The sequence below is a fragment of the Copidosoma floridanum genome, unplaced genomic scaffold (genome assembly GCF_036245765.1).
Source record: "Copidosoma floridanum isolate Cflo_tuat_1 unplaced genomic scaffold, Cflo_Japanese_pri ptg000007l, whole genome shotgun sequence".
NCBI classification, from domain to species: Eukaryota; Metazoa; Arthropoda; class Insecta; order Hymenoptera; family Encyrtidae; genus Copidosoma; species Copidosoma floridanum.
The window spans coordinates 12,916,025-12,937,154 of record NW_028321884.1 but is presented as its reverse complement, the minus strand read 5'-3'; the positions used below and the strand labels follow the sequence as shown (position 1 = coordinate 12,937,154).

At 41.0% G+C, this 21,130-nt stretch overlaps 1 protein-coding gene across 4 annotated transcripts; it reads left to right on the top strand.

Annotated features, from left to right (window-relative positions):
* Positions 1–9,151: 9,151 nt before the first annotated feature.
* On the top strand, positions 9,152–16,186 carry LOC149375395 (uncharacterized). Of its 4 annotated transcripts, none has more exons than XM_089588738.1 (7): positions 9,152–9,196; positions 13,243–13,322; positions 13,407–13,608; positions 13,664–13,893; positions 13,967–14,418; positions 15,040–15,412; positions 15,496–16,186. In XM_089588738.1, exons 1-7 carry the CDS (start codon positions 9,179–9,181, stop codon positions 16,145–16,147), a joined length of 2,007 nt encoding a protein of 668 aa, XP_089444864.1. In that variant the 5' UTR covers positions 9,152–9,178; the 3' UTR covers positions 16,148–16,186. The 4 variants fall into 4 exon arrangements, with proteins under 4 accessions (XP_089444864.1, XP_089444865.1, XP_089444867.1 ...); XM_089588739.1 differs by lacking the exon at positions 9,152–9,196 and adding an exon at positions 11,334–11,497; XM_089588741.1 differs by lacking the exon at positions 9,152–9,196 and adding an exon at positions 12,937–12,997.
* Positions 16,187–21,130: the final 4,944 nt, after the last annotated feature.

The window sequence follows — 21,130 nt, the reverse complement described above, 5'->3', positions numbered from 1 at the left end:
GATTTTATCAACCAGACTCAACCCATTGCGTCATCAACTCATTCAGGTGTTGTCAGCATGTCACCTGCGTCTCTGTTCATCCAAACCCCAATTCAACCGTGTAGGCTTGGCTAAAAATTCTTTCCCCACGAGAAAAATCACTCGACGCTCGAGTAAATGAGATACTCAATTAGTTAAACATTGTTGGAATTCCGCAATCCAACGCATTTCCAATGAAAAGCAACACCCGTAATCTTATAACACTCGAATAAAAATACAGATCCGTACACAATTTTCTCGCTCACCGTATAAAATATATGTACCTTTTACCGAACACTTTTCGTAACCAAATACACGTGTAGCTGCAACCCAACGCTCGATCCCAGGAAATCCCATTAACACACTGTTTGAGAAAAAATGCAACGACACAACATGGCTGAGCCAAAAAAAAAAAGATACATCGCTACTAAGTATACTTTTCTGCATTTATCAAAGATTTCTCCGTCAAACCCGAGGATATTCACGTATACCTGCACAACTTTCGAGACGGAAAAAAAAGACGAAAGATTCAGGAGGATGAGTGGGAAAAAGTGATGGTCCTGTACGTAAAAGCCGGACGCAGATTGAGCGCAAAGGTATACGTATAGAGTGAAGCTCCTGAGAAAAATTTACGCAGGTATATGCACGTCAGCGGTGCCTCCCGAGCAGCCGTACATCAACGGCCAAATCTCTGCTGCTCTGCTTGCGCATACGAGGTGTATCAGGGCCGAGCAAAGTTATACATCCCGGCCCGTAAGTCACCCACGCCCGAGGTGAGTTTCGGCCACCGAAAAGATATCCCTTGTACGCTTATATATATATACGCACCACACATTATGTCAGCTGCAGCTCGAAAGGAGGGACTCGTGCTCCCGAGAGCGGATTTGCAATCAGCATAAAAGAAGTTGTAAACGTTAACCGAGTTCGAGAGGGTGCTGTATAATATATATGTACGCGTTGCCGATACATTTGGGTTTCCCCTTGCTTTTGTTTCCGGCGAGTATTTACGGGGTCGTAAGTTACTCCACCTCAAACCCGCGCGGGAAAAGGTGGGAGGGGCCTGAAAATGTGACACCTGTAATTATAAGCGCAGTTTATGCCCAGCCGGGAGTTTTACCATACACTTTTTGGCGATAAAATTTACTTTTTGCCGGACGTAAATCCTCTCGGGTATGAAGATTTTAAAAGAAAAAGTTATTAATTCTTATTGATTATCGGACAAATAAGTGCCTTTTCGAAAGTACCGTTTGGTTTTTATACGCATCTGTTTTTCACATCATCATTCGAGGTTCCGTGTTTTTAGATTTTTTTTCTTTACACGTTTTTGGTATATAACGTTAAAATGTAAAAACAACAAGTACACGTAGAAGGTATACGAAAAATTACCTTTGTTTCGATAATTGAAAAAAAATATAATCCGCCAGACTGAGAAAAGGTATGAAGAACATTGTGTCATGTAGGGCATTGATTCTAACCTCCGTTTGGCCTTTTTTTTGAACTAGCTTCTAAAGAATAGAGCCAAGAAGAAAAAATATGTGCGGTGTATATTTTGTCACCGTGATTATGGTATAAGTTTTAAAAAACATGTGCTTCACCAGAGAAATCAAGTTACGTAAACTCAAAAATATGTAATTTTTAAACTGATGCCCAAATCACTAGGTCCATTTTCTTGGATACCTTCGATTTTTCATTATCAAACTATACTATAAGCAGTGAGTTTCGAGTGTTTAAGTGAATTAACACATCCATTTTTTTGTTAAAATAAAAAGTCCCTCGCTAAGTTCTACGACTGATGCGCCACTACGCGCTTTACAACCTCCTCAATAGGTTTTGGCGCTCAATAACACCGTCGAGCATACCATCACGGACTCTTTGGACGAAGCTTTGGTACACGGCTAAAATCACACATCAGTGCTATTCACGTATTTTATCGCTCGTACACCAACGAATGAAAAAGCCGCTTTTTATCTAAAAGCCTCGCGCATACGCGCACAAACCGAGGGCATGTGTATACATACCCGTGAGGATTAAGGAGCCCTAATTATGGTCCCTTTTTGCTTCCCTCGCATTAGCATCGGGTTCAAGGTATGTAGATACATGCGCACAGTGAAGGAGGCTACAGTACCTGACTCTCCGTGCCAGTGTGGGCCTTTTTCCTTTAATATCCGCGAGCCAAAGGACGAGCAAGTATGCACGCGGGGAAAGAGAGAGAAGAATACGAAGCACCGAAGGAGAAGAAGAAGAAGAAGGGAGCCTTGAGTCGTGGCTAATGATACGCGATGATACGCGGCATTCGTCACTGTCCGATGTCCGGCTTGATTGCCGCTACTGTTCTCCTCCTCCTTTGCCTACCTGCACATCCTCTCTCCCCCCGTTATAATATACAAGGGTATAGAGGACGATGCGCCCATGTATATATGTGAGTATGCACCCGACGCACACGTAGCTCATTCTCATGCGGAGCCACGCTATCTCGTCCCTTTTCTTCTTCTTTCCTCGCAGACTCCGTCTTCTCCTCGTCTCTCTTGCATATTCGCCTTTTTTTCGTTTCTTTTTCCTCCTGATGCGGGAGATGAAACAATGAGGAGGGGAGGTGCGTGCCCGTCGCGGGGGAGGGGGACGAACTTAGGGGCCTCTTTTTCAAGGGTCCCCCTCTCTCTTCTTTGCTCTAAGATCGTGTGACTTTTACTTACGTTGCGTCCAGCTGTGCGAGGGCGCCAGTCGTGGGGAGAGAGAGCCTCGAGAAAGCGAGATCATATCTCGAAAAAGAATCGCATTCCGCGCGACTTTCGGCCTTTTTTTTCGAGGCGCGAGTTTTTTTTTTTTTTTTTTTTTTTTTCTCCTTCGTCCGTCGTTTCCTGTCGCGGTGTTTTGCGCAGTCTGTGCGGTTTTCAAGAAAAAAAAAAATCGTGTTTTACCATCTTTGGGTGCGAATGATCTCTACAGAGAATATCTTCTCTGTTGCATGCGGTTTGTATTTTGTCTTTTACGAGTGTGTTCACACCGAGGGAAAAAAAAATTGGTATCGCCTACTCACAGCTTATAACCGTCAAGTTAACAGTGTATTTATTAATAATGTCTTGTTACGCAGTTGCCCCGCTAGTCTGTATTTGTCGAAACAAAGAATACAAAACAACTTAAATTAGCTGTAAAAATCCATGAAAAACGATAAAAAAAATAAAGCTTATAAAACTGGGTATGGAATTTTTGTAGAAGCTTGTTCATATATCTGCTGGGGGCAATTATCAAATCGATTGATCGTCAATATATTTCGACGTCTCTCCTGTTGTAGATGGGATGCACGAATCGCCAAGTTGCAAAATTTACTGTTGCACATGGTTTTTATAAAAAAAAATTAAATGTTTTAAAAAAAATGTGAAGGAGCTCATTTATGCAATCCTTTGTAGATTGTACAAACTGGTTTTCAGTATAGCTGTAGGCACAAAAAGAACCAATAAATTGGGCATGTCGATACATATTTTCCTCAAGCCTAGCCTATACCAAACCAAAATTCATTCCAATGACTCGGACCCAATTCTGTTTTCAGTGTAATAGAGAGATTTGCAGTAACTCGTACATCGAGTGCTTTGAACTGAGGAATTTGCTCAGCGCAAACACGAGCCTATACGCAGTTGGATCCACTACTACATCTGTCATATAATTTACAACTGTAGTATTAAGGGAAGAAACAAAAAAATATCAACCGTTACCCACACTCCACGACACCCGTCAATTAAACATCGGTATCGTTTAATTGTCCCGAAAAGTCGGTACAGCCGCAACCACCGAAATTTTCTTGTCAATTCAACCAAGACCGCCAGCTATAACTCAAACTCACTCGGACACGTGGCGAGATATAAAGGCTACCGTTAAAACGGACTCGTTATCGGGAGGAAGCGACTGCATACGCGTTATTAATCGACCGTCGAAGGAGCATCTGGTTTCGAGCTAAAGGTATTTCTGGATTCCTGCACCTGACGCTCCTTCTCTGATACACTTTTGCGACTGATATGCTCGAGGAGATGCTGAAAGTCTTATCGACTTTGAGGCTCGGTGTGATATGTTGTACATTTTTTTTTTTTTTTTTTTTTTCACAGTACATGTGTTTGAGTTTCAGTTAATGAGTACCTGTGCAACGTCAAGTTGCTTCACAGATTATAATTTCATTCACAAACATGGTCCAATGGATTTCAAGACATTGAATCACTACGATACGATCAAACCCACGTAAATTGTAGAGACTGCCTTAACGAATTGAAAGCGAGTTTTGGAAACAATAAATAAATACATCTGTAGCTAAAAGGGATTAACTCGATAACTCTTACTTATAACTTTTTCTGAATAAACTTTGTATCAACAGTGATAATTCGCGTCTTCAACATTAATGAAGATTAATCAGTTTTTAAATTTAAGAGTATAATATTGACATCTAAATTAGTCGATGAAAACGATTCAATTGAAATCGATTGTTTCACTGTCAAGATATAGTGATCTTACTCGAATTAGTAAATCAGTGAATGTTCGCTACTTTGGATACGAATGCTCTGCAACAAAAATCAAGTTAGTGTACAAAACAACTACCTTTTATTTTGTTGAAGAGGAAAAAGTCATGAAAAAAAGGATCTCGCACTTCCAGCGAGTCGTGATTTATCGATCCCCATCACCTATTATCCGCGATTTCCACGCTCACAACCCGCAGAGGCTATGATCATTGGAGCGTGTCATTGTCACAATCAAAAGCAACACGGGTACCGCAACACTTTACAAGGCCCACTCCATTCGGACCCGAAACCCATCGAAGGACCCTCTCCGGCGTGGACATCGACGCAGTCATCAGTTGGGCCCATACAGCTGTTGTACATCCATCCGGGGGATGAGGGAAAAAAGACAAAAAAAAAAAAAAACAACGGTATCTTAGGAAGTCGATTAGTCACTCCGCTCATCCCCGACCATTGCGCACACACACACGGACGAAAGCGAACTTGGCGCGTGTGACGTGGAAATATGATCGCTCTCTCCCGCGTATAAGGAGGGAACAGATCGATACTTTGTACGAGTCCTTTCTCTCTTCGCGTTGTATCTATTGTACACGCGACATCCTCGATGTTGGCATAATAACAATAACACAACACGCGATGTCCGACAACTGCGACGGAGTTCAAAGTCTCAAGCCGGACGCAGGAAATAAAAAAAATAATAAAAAAAAAAAAAAGAAGAAGAGGAGAAACATCGCAGCCCATTAGGCCGGTGCGCTCGCGCTACAATAGGAATCGATCGTCCCCGCGTGTATATATATATATATACCCCTTCGCAAGCAAACCTTTGCTCGTCCTCTCTTGTTCCGATGAACTACACCTTATTCCCTCGCTCTGTCCATGATGCCCCATTTCTCTTTTTGCTCCCGCGTGCAGAAATACGAATAAACGGCCGTAGGGGCCCCACTGCGATCGATCGGTACACACACACACGAGCGTTGGGTTCCTCCCGGTGTCCTTCTTCTTCTTCTTTGACTTGCAAATGTTAGCTGCGATCGGATGCGCGCGTCGAGAAAAATCGAGACGCCGGGGAGAGAAAATGGTGTACACAGACGGTGCCGGAAGCCAGAGGATCGATGGGCCGTACACTCCCGGACGAGTGGAAAAGCGTCGATAAAAGAAATAAGGGGGAGGACCCATCGATCATCGGCCTATAGGGGGATGGTTTTTTCCGAGGTTAATTTCGAGCGTCCTTATCACCCCCCCCTCTCGAGCTCATCTACACGGTGTGTCTTCTTCTCCCCTTGATTGATAGGCCCATTGATTAATGACCCCCCCCCCCACCACCACTTGTTTATCCTATGGGCGTAGGTGACTTTGTTGCTTGCAGTTACCCCCCGGCAGTGATTTCGTTACTTTCCTCCGGTCGGATTTCCTACCGCCGAGATCGTTAATTACCGTGTTTTTCTCGCCCGACCTGCTTAGAAAGTCGCGGGCGGCACGGATTCCAAGAGAGAGAGAGAGAGAGAGAGCGGAGCTCATGTGTTGCGGGATCTGGGCGACAGCGGATTGGTACATGTGCGGGTATATAATGTATATCCGGGGGACAGTTGGCTTTGACGCGAAAGGTTGCTGGCTCGGATCGTTTTCCGGCCTTACTCTCTTCACGCGATCGATTGGCGGTTTGATTGGCTTAGTCGGGCCTTGAATAATAATTGGCGAAACGACTGTGGAAAGTTGAAGATCGCGTTTTCGATGGTTCATCCCTAAGGCGTGTTACTGGCTTTGTCGATCGTTAAACTTATCTTTTGGTGCACTTATGATAACTCCTGTCGTCTTTACAATGGACATCAAGAGGGGCATGCAAGCTTAGCTGTTGTGAAATTTTTCACGGTGTTTTAGCTCCAACTGATGAAATATTGGGCTATTGTTTGATAAACAATTTGGATGCCTGTTGTTTTATTTTTAACATTGGCTTTCTTCGAAATACGCTTTAACGCGCCACGAAATTTTGCTCACTGAATCTATAATAACAATTGTAACTATTAACAAACAGATGTTTTTCTTACCTCCGCATCCTCACAAATTATTTGCCTGCGTCAAAAAATGAGGTAGAGATTAACTCCCTTAAGGGCCATGTTAAAGAAATTCCACTACCAAATTTTTATTAAACTTAAAATATAATTGGTTAAAGCCTGTATCTCCATTTTAATCTGACTTGGCTATTGCGAGGGGGGCAGTTCACCCGAAAGGCATAAAAAACAATTTTATATCCTTTGAGACTTTTTCAATCTTTGAATTAAAGGACTTTGGTAGACTTTAAAGCCACCAAGAGTCTTTCGTAAGCTTTCAGAGATTCTTCAAGACCTTGTGCAGCTTCAACATCTTTTTCAGCGACTTAAACATGAAGAACAACTGCCAACTAATCGCCTAATCGATCACACTTCTAAATTCCACCTCATTGGTATACTCAAATTGTGAAAGCAGGTTCCTTTTTACTTCAATCATTATACCTAGAGTAGAGGAGCCTCGTGAATATAAATAATAATAATAAAAAACACAAGTTCCGCAGAATTCCTTGACGCCACCCCAGTTACCCAAGAACAGCGTAACATATACAATACTCAAGCCAGAGGCCAATCTCGCAAACGGGGAGGGAAAAAAAGACCAAAGAACGACCAAGCGCGTCCGCACCTGGAATCGAGAGCAGGGATCCGAGCAAAATTGAAAAACCCGCGGAAAACACATTCCACCGAGAGAGACCTGCTGGTGCATCAGGTATATGAGGAACAGGAGTGAAAAGCCTCCTCGGCGCGCCACTCTTCTCTTCGTTTCGCGCGAGAACCGCTCTCTCCCCCCGCGTATACGAAGCAAAAAAAAAAAAAAAAAAAAAAAGAAAGGCCTACGACGTCGAGTATAGGACGAGAGCGGGAGGCGATCGTGAAGAGATCGCCGGGCAGATTTAGCGGCTCCCGCTGACAAGACAATAGCCCATCTCGCGCATTCCGCGCGCCCGGGGATTCCCCGGCTATGCGATTCCTTTCCGCCCGCTTGTGCACACCTATACACACACAGGTACACTCTGCTCTCCGTCCGTCACGTCGTCCCGCTTGTGTGTATATATATATATATGGAGGTCCCCTTGCACTTTCCTCCGGTAGCAGGGCACCTCTTCGTCTTGTATCCCGCGAGGGCCTTCTTCTTCTTATCCGCTTGGCTGTCCAGCCGCAGGAGTGACACTTTCGCGCGAAAACACGTAGGAGCAGCTCCCCTTGTATACATGTACATGTATACTATTGTTGCCACCGACGCTTTGTTTTCTCGCCGTTTCGCTGTGTCCTTCGTGTTCGCGGCCCTGTCTCTTATCTCCTGGAAGCTTCCTTTTGCCGTCCTCGAGCCTAATCGCGCGTGTCGTTGAAAATTACAGACGCGTGCACACGCGCTGCAGGTGTGCGGCCAATGGAGATGGAGGATTAGCTTTGTATACTATTTGCGCATGGAGTTTCTACAACGAATGATTTGGGATGTTTTTTCCTTCGATAAAGAGTCCCTTTGAAAACGATGGAGCGATAATTGCAGCCAGATAATGAGCAGTACAAGGTGGTTCGACAACGATCGGCTTCGAGTGGAGTGCGCAGAGCAAATCTTTCGTTTTTGTGGGCTGCAAGAGTGCGAGCAAGAGTGATTTGTACCGCGATGCTTTTTTGGAAATTTTCGAAGTACTGCATAGCACAACAGATTACTTAGTTGTTTTTAATTATGATGAGAAATACTCCAAAGTACGCACTGAAATATTATACATTAGTGTTTATTTTTCTTTAATAAAATGTTAAATTATAGGCAAAAGTATCGTACGCAAAATGTATAAGCTTATGTAATAACTTACATTATAAAACTTTCTGACAAAGTTGATCAATTCGATGTTTATGTTGTGATTTTTCTTTATGTTGCAGGTACGTAAGTCATACGATGATAATATGTAGCTTGTCAAACCAATGCCAAGACACGTCCACCGTAAGTAAGAAACACAGATATTAGTTAGGCCCACTTTGAATACAACTTTAAATAAAAAGAAGTAATTTGTGAGTACATCAAAATCATTCCGTTCTATGGAGATTAGGGAATGTATAAATTATACTTTATATTGCAATATTATTGTATTCGCCTTGAAATAACATGTCGACTATTCAAACCTGAACTCCCTAAGCTTAAAAAAAATTACCTTATTAGTTTTAATGTATATGTAAACTGTTTATTAACAGTGTTTTTTCTACATCTATTTAGTGAACTAAATTACTTGTATAAGAAAATTTTTTTACCGTTCAGTCTCGTGTAAGAACTATAATAAGTATGTATTATTTTTCCTGTCTAAAACTATTTTTTATTTCATTAATTTATTGATTAATTCTTATTTCCTTTTTTTTCTACCAAATAACCATGGCTGATGGTACCATTATACATTTTTTTTTACTGCGTAGGTCAATGTAATTCACGTATGTTATTTACATTCCTCATTACATTTCACCTTATTGCTGCGGGGTTTCGTACCTATACTAATTTTTTACTGTTCTACTTGTGAGCTTTTTAGGGATTTCACACGCAAATGAGTAAGACATATGCTTGGACGGCTGCGAATTTTTTAGATCTCGGAAACACTATACCATAATCTACCTTGCATCTTATGCATGTGGAAGCCCGAGAGAGTAAGTATACTACAGGTGGTATTATATATACGCTCAGCTGTTGTAGCACAGCTCATTTTTTACGAAAATTGCTTATAGCTATCTGATCATCTAACAATGCCATCTTTTTCAAAGTCCATACGTTGTACGGAGAGCTTTGCCAGTCATCACTTTGAAATGTAAATGACGTTTGACAATTTGTTTTTTTTCTTCTCGTTATACCCCGCTATTTAATACCCATGAATCAATGGGATTGCGATTAAAAAAATAATTCGACAATTTGTGGTCACAATTACGCATATATTTGATACATCAGAATAATGCATGCATGTACTTACTACACTCTATATTGTCTTGATGAGTAAAAGTGTGCAAAATGTCATCTTGATCAGATTTTGGGATGTATCGATTGCATCTGCCAACTGATGCGCATCGGACCCTTAAAAATCTGCAAGATTGACCAAAAGAACCTAACTACTCAGACTTCACGGTGGCACTATTCAGTGTCAATCAAACGTAAGATTAGTACACAGATACAAAGATAAAGAAAGATATGTTATACGCGTATACGGCTAGCACAAATATGACGCCTTTTCTATGCTAATGACTGACAAATGATAATCGCCACCGCGTATATATATATATATATATATATATATATATATATATATATATATATATATATGTACAGACCCGCGCAACACTACGCCCATCGGGGCATACATTAGCATAATATGTCAACGAAACCAAACTTGCCACCGTATAATGTACAATCGTAGTACGCACATATACTTATGCCCGAGATGACCACACCCGCGTCTATTTACATAATCGCGCCTTTATCCAGCTCCTGTGTGTATATATATATTTACGTGTATATATGTCCAATACACTCTTTCTCGATATACACGTGTATCCAATTTTACCGTCTCCCGGAGACTTATAAGTGCCAATATAGGTATTATCGGGTAAGACACGTGAAATGCATTTGCTATACTCTCGTCGTACGAGTGTGACTCTCTCTCTCTCTGTTCTTATCTTTTTCATTCATCGCGCAAATAACAAATAATCGACGCAGCTTTTGCGCCTGGTATGCTCACCCGGAGATTAGTGAGAGGGAGAAAAAAAAAATCGGCTCGTGGGAATCGGTAATTAGAAAATAATTGTTATTGTTAATGCCACAGTACACACGATGTGATCTATTATCTCCGTAGGTACATATAGGACAAAACACTTTGCGGCTGACTTGCTTTGTTTCGCAGTGTTCAAGGCTTCCAGGATTGTTATTCCTTTTACGTATAGATTCGGTGTATTTATTATTTTGAGCTTTACGCATTGATTTTGCCACAGTTTTAATGGCAGCGAGAGGGGATTAGCTCAATTTCACAATAAATCGATGTAAGTTTATATAGGGTACTTTTTGTACCAATGTGGTGGTGCCTGAGTTTTGTCATGAACTGGATTTCAAAGTTTCAAGAAACAATTCGTGCTGAAACAAGTGGTTACAGATGTAATATGCGCGGAGAATGCGTGTTATATCTCAAGAGCATTCGAAGAGAGTGTTTTTAAATACGCAGCGTTAACGAGGGGTCAATCACCTTTGCGTGGAAGCTCAAAATGGATAAGTAAGGTCTAGGTCATAAAATCGTAGAAGCAAATGTTTTCGTTTCTTTATTCTAGTCCAAACTGCTTTTTGGTGGTACTTCTCTGGAAAATTTTCTTACAGCAAACGCAATGTTTATTTTCTCATTGCTACCAGTGAGGCGGAGGGGATTGAAAACGTGATTGGATTTGTGAATAAATAGAATGATGTATGGCCAAAATGTACAACGGGATGATCTTACACTATTGGGTGAGGAACCGAATTATGGAAAAAGATATTTGAGATACTTGACATTATTTTTAAACAAGACAGTGGACGTAAATCTGTTTATAAACGGTTTTTAAAATACACACGTGTCTAGTTCGTTGTACGGGTACAAGTATATTTTTATGAATACATGTTACTGTTCGGGTCATTGTACTATTGTACAAGTGTGCATCTGTTGCTTGTAAATGTGGTGGCGGCCCCATTTCTCGTGACTGCGTGTTGAACCTCACTAAGTATATCTGCGGCTGCCGTCGAGGAAATTTCGGTTCCTACTTTAAAAGTGCAGGTAATTAACGTGCGTTGCTACCCCCACCATCGACTTGCACACACAGCTAATGCGTGCGTAGATGAAAGTTGTCAGCGATACAGAGTGATGTTGGCACTTTTAACTGTTTGACCTGTACGAGACAGCTGTTTGTTACCTTAAGCGATTACTTCGGATATTGTAAAAGGTAATGTGTACAATTTTCGTCTGTTACTGCATTTTTATCTATTTTTTTCGTGTATCGTACATCATTCATTGTAATTTTTGGAAATAAAACCTGAACAAGTTGGCACAGTGGTCAATAAAAGGTTGCGTAGAAAAAAAGTGTCTTTTTTTTTTGTTTTCGTTTAGTAACTTCACCCCAGAAGATAAATATACGTTATTCATAGAGTAATATAACATGGAAGGCATGAAAATTCAAGTCGAATTAATGTCGAATTCTTGGAAAACAAAAATAAGATTAACACATTTTATGTTTACTCGATCTATATCATAATGTCATACAATATGATATCGTTGGCTTGAAATTTTTAATATTGATCATAACTTCAAAAAAGCACCCGATGAGCGTGGTCAGTGCATCGTTTACAATAGGAAATAAAAAAATAGTTTAGAAAACATGTAAAATCTATATTTACGTCAGTTGGACACCATGCAACTATAGTTTAAACCGTTGAACAGTCAGCTAAAATTTGTTTACAATTTTCATTATTTATTTTCTCTCAGTGTACGGAATAACTAATTTCAATGAGTATTCGCGTTGCAAGTATTCAGTCCGAAGATTTACCAGCCAAAGTTTTAATTTTTCTCCATCAAAGAAACGCTCATGCAATTTTTCCGCGTATACCTATTTTATCTACATAAAGACATATCCCACATGGGGATTGAGAAAACACGTTAGTCCCACAATTTGCAGGCTTATCTGGTTTATGTCGTCATCCGCTGTTCACCAAAGAAATAAGGTGTTGCATACATTCACTCACGTGAAAATAGGAGAAAGTAACACACAAACTCTTGTCACGACTACGATATTATGACAACTACAAGAAAATCGCAGGCTTATCGCACCCGCGCGAATTTCCAAATAAATTTAATTCCCTCGGCGCGAATAATGTACCAAAGCCAATGTAAAACAGCGATTTGCAATTTATCACCGATATACTCTTCCCCCCCACCCCCGGCATCCTCAGCAACGTTTACTTATGTACCATAACGAAATTCCGATCCGCGCGTCGATATGGTAATTCCACGTTCCAGCCGGGTCCAGCTCTCCCTTGTCGAGATAATTTTCTCCCCTTGCACAAGCGCTTCTCCCACCAGCCTCCATCAGCTCGCCGATTTACACGTGCGAACACAGCTATAGGTCACGAAAAAGAAGATCCGGTGGAAAATTCCGAGACGCGCGGATAATATGTGGGTACATATGGTTTTACCTGTAAAATATACACGCGGAGAAATTTTTGAAGTCACGAGGACGAATTGACGATCTGCGATTTGTCAGTACTCATTTTTTCTTGCATTGATGGTGGAAGGGGACCCGGACAAAATCAATTAAATAAGCTGGAAATGGTACTATTTGTCACTCGAGGCTATTTTTCACCCCCATTTCGTAAACTCAAGGTTATTGGAATAAGCCTTGGAAGGAAAGCGCTGATAACAAAACAGTTTTCGGTGCATTGGATACCAAGTACGTCTTATCAGCTTATGCACTTTAGATTGCCGTTCAGTCGTACAAAATCTTCAGTAAAGTAGACAAAGCTTTCACTTATTTTGGTCATTGTTCGTGACATGCGAATGTAAAATGTACGTATTTTTGGCACCAAAACCATTTTAAACGGTGTACTTGCGTTTTAGTATACGAGACAAATACCTTTTGAAATATTCAATCCGAGTCTGTTAAACTAAGTTTTTTTTGTGTTCGGACCCGAATAGATGGACAACCAAAACAAAGCAAGCCTTCACGATGCAGTTCTGTCGGGTGACGTCACAAAAACTTACGAAATTCTGCGAAGGTGAGATGAACCGAAGAAAAAACAAATACTTAAAAAAAAAAAAAAAAAAAAACCTTTGATACATTTCAATAACACATTCCTTAGAGATGCATCTCACGTGAATAGCTGGAATGTTTACTTTAAAACGCCCTTGCAATTGGTCTACGACAGTGTTTACTTCGATGATCCAGTGCTGTCTGACGACAAACTCAAAATAGCCAAACTCCTCGTCGACTACGGGGCAGATTTAAACGCCCGAGGATTCGAGTACGAGTCACCACTGTATACCGCGGTCGAAACGAAGCAGGTAACATTTCATTCAAACCAAAAGTGAACAAAATTTAAGTTTTTAAAATTTAAAGATCAACGGAGTGGAGTTTTTACTAAAAAATGGAGCCAATCCGAGTATACGAAGTGAATTTGGTCGCACGGCTTTGTGGCTGGCATCGATCAAGGATAACCAAAACGTTTTTGACCTGCTGTTGGACTACAAAGCAGACCCCAACATCTGGAGGCCTTTTGACGATTCACCCCTGAATATCGCCATCTTGTCTTCCAGATTCAATTCTGCGAGGAAACTCATTTTATCTGGGTAGGATGTCCAGGGATAATTTTCACAATCACCACTGTCACACGAGCCACGTTCATTTAAATTATTTTTTCAGCGCAAAGAGTAGAAACGTTTACGATGATCTCTTGCACGCGTGTGCCAATTGCTCAGGACAGTCCGACAAGCCGAAACATATGCTGTTCATCGAGTACTTGCTGAGACAAGCGCCCAAGCTAGACAGCCATGGCAACTTTTCCCTTGGGGCTTTGCTGTACTACGCCGTATCTAAAGAGCACGAAAAACACCATGGAAACAAAAAAATGTGCTTTTTGTTGGAGTTGTTGAAAGAGCAGAATCTTGACTTTGACGATGCATTGGGTGACTCGGAGCTACATTCAGCCGTTCGCGATGGGAACGAGTTATTGGTCCAAGATCTTCTCCAAAAAGGGGCGGATGTCGAAGCAAAAAATGCCTTCGATTTGACACCTCTGCACCTGGCCCTCGAAAAAAGAGCAACGTGCGATGAAAAACGATCCGAGAGAATAGCTACTATGCTCATTAATTACGGTAAGTTTTATTAATATTTTAAATCAACGCAAAAGTATATTTTACAATACCAGAGTATATTACAAAAGGCACGTTCTCGTCTGTTTATTTATATATTCTATACGTGGAAAGCAAGACTAAATACTTTTTTCGCTACATTACAAATTTCCGTAAACCATAGCAATCTGAAGAATCATAGTGTTTCGTGTGATGCCTACACGTACTATCAGAAGATTCTCCAATGTTAAGTACTTGAATGAATTCTGAGTGATGGTCATTACCAACGTGTTTTATATACATGTATAATAAGCTATACTATAGCTTAATTGAGTCGATCAAGGTGTAATTAAATACGATAAAATGAATAGTTGACTCTTTTGTATACGGTTAGAAAACTTGAAAACAGTATCAGTTATGACTAATAGATGAATATATATATATTAATCGAACATTAGATGAAAATACATTTTTAAAACTCTGGGACAAAGAAATGTTTGCAAACCTCAAGAGAAAAACTAAATGCAAATATTTTGGCTGTAAACCCTCATATTGTTTTGAACTACAACTCCCCGCCTTCGTGTTGTCATGACGTAAAAAGTGTTGAGGTCAAAAATGAATAGCAAATGATTTTTTTGTTTTCAGGTTCAGATTTGCGAGCCCCTAATTGCCTGAGTGAAACGCCATTTTTTTTAGCAACGAAAATGCACAGCGCAAAATTAGTGAATCTCATGCTAGCGAAAATCTCGGGGGTCGACGAAGGAACACTTCGAAACTCACTTTCGGGAGAAATTCCCAAATTGAGTATGCGCAAAAGTAAAAGCGATCCCGAACTACATGAAGTCACGGTCGCCAGTGCTTTGGATTACGAGGAAGTCGTCGACCGTCTCCTCGACTTGGATTACGTCAGAAAATCGAGCGAAAATCCTTCTGAAGAGGTCAACTTGGCGCTCAAACAGGCGACCAAGCGATGCGGTATCGTCAGGATACTCCTGGAAGCGGATTTTCGATGCGATGGGTTCGTCATCCAAGTACAAGAATTGTTTTATTTCATACTTAATTTGCATCCAATAATTTCCGATCTCTTTTTTGTGAATGTAGGCGCTTTACCGATGATTTGCCTCGTTTTTCCATGGAAAATAGCCACGACAACAATTTGAAGACGCTATGTTTATTCTGGGAGTTTCAAGACAGCGTCGTTGTCGAAAGAGCAATCGTGGACGCCGTGTACGAAGTCGTTGTTAACCAGTCATTTGTTAATAAATTCATGAAATTGGTGATTTCTTACTACGCGATGTATTTACGTAAGAACACCAGGTTAAGTCCAGACTTGGACCGGGCCAGGGGACTTTTTGAATTGGACAACGAGTTGGCCGAGGTTTTTTCAAAGTGCAACCAAAAACTGGACGAATTGAAGGAGATGAAAATTGGCGACATACCCATCTACAGCATCATTACCATGAAGTTTGATTCTTTCGTGCAATTGTTAGACAATGAGAATCACCTTGGTGCTATTGCACAGTACAGAGCATCACTGAGAAAACTGGAATATTACGATTACGCGGTTACTTGTCGGATCGATCTGGCAATGGAAAAAAGGAAGGTTTTTTATGCCGCAGGAGACTGTTTAAATAATGCCATTGAAGGTATCCTAGAAGCAATAAACTTTAAAAGTCTACCTGATAAAATAACATACAGTATCCTTGCCCATCTTAACATGAGGGAATTAAGGATCCTTGCAAAAACCGACTGAAGTCGTATTAAGGTGTTCAATCATCTTAAAAGTGTTCAAAATGTTTTTTTTTTTTTTTTTTTTTTTTTTTTAATTGTTTGGATTAATTGAATAATAATAAAACGTACTTTAGATATTATGAAGTGATCTGCCAAACCTCTATGATTACTATGTACTAAAAATATCGTTGAATGATTTAAGAAATAAATTGATTTTTTTTAATAAAATTTAATTTTGAAGTAAATTCATTTCAACGCAGCTGACAGTTATTATATAAATGCCCTTGACTTATCTGTGTGTACGCTCGAAAGAATGAATTTAGCCCTTCAAAAAAAAACGTTTATTCCGAATTTGTGGTGTTGATGAACCATAAATCCAATTGATAATTCAAAAACAGGCAAAGAATCCGGAAATTAATTAGAAAAAAAATTTGACACGAACCTTTTGATTCAGCGATTCGTCCGAAAACCATTACACTCGTGAATATACGTAATACTTACAAGGACAATGCATCGATGTACAGGTATAGGTGGTACCGGCCGCTGATGGCTAACTACCCACGGCTCCGCGTGCAAGTCGTTAAGTGAGACGCTTGCATTGAAAGACGGCCAATGTAAATGGCATTGACGCACCGCATGCTGCGTACCTATACATATACACATATCCCCCTGCATATGCGTGCCATTTCCACCCAACGAGGACAGCCCAGTATATAATATAACGTTCATGTGCACGCATTTACAGCTCAGTTCTCTCTCGATGCGCGTATAGGCCGTGTTATTATATGTACGAGCAGCGATGATAAATCAACGTCAGCAAATTGTGATAAATAAAGTGCAAAAAGGCCCCCCCCCTCCCCCCGTTAAAGGTGTCTCGGGCGACGATTTTTCACCTCCGATTCGTCCCCCCTTTCCATCCCGTTCTCGTTGCTCGGGAAAAATCTTATCGACTCGCGCGCATTTTCTGCTCTCCTGAGCAGTGTGTAAGTGTATCCCCCAAAGGGACGCATCGGCGGCGATAACGCACTCCCGCGGAGCCTTCGTCTCACGCTGGTTAAAAGAAACGAGGGAGATTAAAAAGTATGGGACTCTGCGTTATCGCGCGTGCACTCTTCCCTTTCCTCTCTCTTTCTCTTAGGGGGCAAGGGAAGCGTCGTTATTACGTTGCCAAGCAGTGCCGGACTTTTATTGACCCACTATAAGGGGATCCAGCTACCGGTGCAGGGGAAAGAAGCTGCATGCGGTGCTATGGATAACGGAGTCGGGGACGATAGAGCGAGCCAGGCTGAGTAGTAAAGTCGGGCAAAGAGCCATGGAGGCTCTCTGCTCTTTTTTTTTTTTTTTGTTCGGAAATGGTTAAAAAAAGGCGAGAGGTGCGCTGCTGGTCCAGGGAAAGGGGTCATAATGAGTTAGGAATCGAGATTTATATATTTTTCTGTGGAATGTGCAACTATCTAGTTTTTTTTCTTCTTCGCAATCTCACATGCAGGTAATTCTTATGTTTTCATTCCTTAATTCTTGCTCCCGTTTGAAAGGAGTGGTTTAGCACAAATAATATTTTTATGATTTGCAATACGATTAAATGGCCCTGCGATGATGCTACGTGCACCTAACAGATGTTGGTGGATGTAAGAATTGAAATTGATTTGTAGGTACCAATTGAGAGGTGAATGTGATAATTCTATGGAAAAACATACGAAAAAATGAATTGCATGTCACAATTATAAATGAATAAAATATTATTCTAAATAAAAATGAGGTTTGTTATTCTGACGTCTAAGTTGACAGGTACCCACTTCAAAATTCGTAACAATATTTCTTATCAAAATGTTTAGTCGCATTGCAGTACATCATAAAAATATTATCTTTGGTTATTTATTCGTTCTCAAATCATTTTTGTCCACAAGTTGAAATAATTCATTCATTACTCTCTAAATTTTAAATAGTAAAAATTTTACCATTTGCGCAAGTGAACAATATTTCTACTGTCCAAATAAATTTTAATTTTAAATATTTATCAGTAATCCAACAAATGATCTTGATCCAAGTAAAGATAATTGTATAATCCACAGACATTATTTTAAATTGTACCAACAATAAGTTAATCAACCAATTTAAGTAGTGAAACGTATATTACAGTGAACATTCACTACTTCAAATAAGTTATGCAACTTAAAAATGATGAAATCGACTGTTTCACTATTACAATAGTATACATGCATAATTTTAAAAAAAGTTGTACTCTTATCTCTATTTCAGAATTTAGAGAGCGAAATGATGTAAAAATTCACGAGAAAGGCAAAAGAGTTTTTCGTGATTAAAGTTGTTTTGAAATGAGACGATTCCCCGCCAAACCATCCCCGTATCATAAAAAGGTGAACCGAAGGCTCCGATCGACGGGCATAAGGCCCCAAAACCCAGCCATCACCGAAACCGGATCCAGGATCGACGAACCCCACCTTCGCCGAAACGAAAAACCCCAGGACCATAAATCGGCGCTGCACTCTTTCAATCAAACGCTCGGCTCGTAAACGCACTCACCACCGCCAATGATCTCTAGAGTATAGGGGACAGGCTAAAAATGAGCGATCGGCCGGGTTTTCGTTTAGTTTTTTTTTTAATTTCGGCCGATTCTCCACGCGCGCGCGACCGGTGTCCCCCGAAACGACCGATAAACTGTGTGCATCGCGGAGGCAGCTGCCCGAGGGTAATAGCCTCTCCCTCCTCCTCCCCAACGCTGTCTGCACCGTTAATTAATCGTTTAAGGAAACAGTAGTTGGGCCACGATGATTGCGATACTTAATTATCATCCAAAACGAGACGGGGGGAAGGGGGCAGGACGGGCAATTTGCGAGGAAATCGCGGAGGAGCGCGCCAGACAAATGGTCCAGCCTGGCATCGATGTGCGCTGCGAGACGACGACCGCACCTATTTTCTTTTTCCACAGCTCTGGACGAGCGATCCGCGTATAGGGAGGAGGGTGTAATGGCTGTGCGTGCATAACTGAGTTGGGTGGTGAAAGCTCGCTTGATCTATGGGGGGAGGTAGTCGTTTAACGGGGAGTGAAGCTGGGAGCCAAGTCGCGTTGTCGTGGAAGATTCCTCTTATTGTTGTATGTAGGACTGTTTCGGAGGAATTACGGCTGGTCTCTGTTTATCGGGTCGTTTCTGGGGTCGGGGGACGATTGCGGGTTGTATTTTTTTTTGTACTGATGTGGGAGTTGGTGACCTACGACTTGGAGAAAATGTCGCCTCGGACGTTCGGTCGATATACGTTCATTTGAAGGAGGTTCTCCTTTTTGTCTTGCAGTATGAGCATAGATTTACGAACAGAATATTTCAACAATTGAGAATCAAAGTAAGTGCAGACCTTGTAAGGGATATGTCAACTTCATGACCCAAATTATTACAGAAATATGGATAAACTAAGGATTGTGGATGATATTCTGTAGTTTACGAAACCCTGAAAGTGTGAAAGATGTAAAAGCCAATGAGTACGAGTGAAATGTACAGTGAAACATTTGAGTTTACTTCACAAAACAAAGTAAACAGTACCTACATCTTTTTTGGCCAGCATAATATGATAAGGGCAGTTAAAAGCACCTCATGAGATTAAATGGACAAAAAAAAAAAAAATTTCTTGTTATTCATGAACTGAATTTTTTTTCAATGCCCTTATTAAGCTAAAAGGGTTCGACCTTTCACTGAGTCTATCAGTATTTACTTATGAAACTCCTACATTTACGATTTTTTATAGATCTTAATGTTTCGTTGCAAAATTTTTGATTTCATATTTATAATAATTAAAAAAATTTTTTTTAAACGCTTAAATGCTAAAAAAAATGCTATTTTATATTTATATACATGTAAACGAAAAGCATTAAAAGCGTCGACGCCAAAAATTTTATATTATCTACCCTTAACTAATACTTAAAGCCTTTTAACGTTTTAAATTGAATAGTATGAATGAGTTTAAGATTCCTAATGGTAATGTTAACACTTAAAAATGTAATTTTGTAAAAATATGGGACCCACAAGGTACAACAAACAAAATTGTACACGAAGCTGAAATAATTTTTAAAAAATTAAAGAAAAAAGAGCAATTTATTTACGATGACGTGACATCACACATTCTCGACTGGTTTTTAAAGTAAAAGTATACACACTCGAACAAGAAAACCACACCACACTCCTGCCTCTTTTTCTCAACCCACATTCTTACATGCCATATACACATGTCCGCGCACATCGGCGGCCTCCCTCTTGCATATTTTTTTTTCCTCCCCCTAAACCCCCCTTAATTTACTCCCCTCCCCCTGACCGCCACCGTAAAAGCGCGCATCCTCTATTTTCGGCGGCGCATTCTCGTAGAAGCGGTGATTGATCGCCCGAATAACTAAACTCCCGGTCCGTCGGCGAGTCCTCTCCTCCCTCCCCGCGGCTGTCATTGTCCGTCCCCTCCCGGCTGTCATTATGCCATTTTTAATCAGCCGAGAGCCCCAGCAGCAAAAGGCCTCTCACGTCATTAGCCGCTCCCCACCAGAAAAGAAAATGAAAAACGATCCCCGGGGCCTCGAGTCGGCGCGTCCGAGAAAATCGAGCGAGATAAATCAATCGATACCGATCCCGGGCGTCACGCGGCGAATCGTCAGCGCTGCGCGCGCCCAACGACTTCCACGGATCGGCCCGTCCTTTTTGTCATCTCGCAGGCTCTGTGTTTGCATTACGTGTTGGTGCGTCTCTTTTCAAGTGCAGCTGACGCCGAAAAATCTTTATGCTGATTGCGCCAAGGCTGGCGCGCGCGCCTCAATTCTCGTTAAGATCATGTGATTCTATGCGTGCAGTGTGTTGTAGGTAGCGTCGGGAATGTGGGCCCGATGGTAGTGACTCGATTCATCACGAAAGCGAAAGAGCGATTTTTTTTTGCACCTACCCTATGTGTATACCGCGTGGACGGGGATGACTGGTACGATGTGGCAATTAAGGCTATTTCTGTCAATCGACGT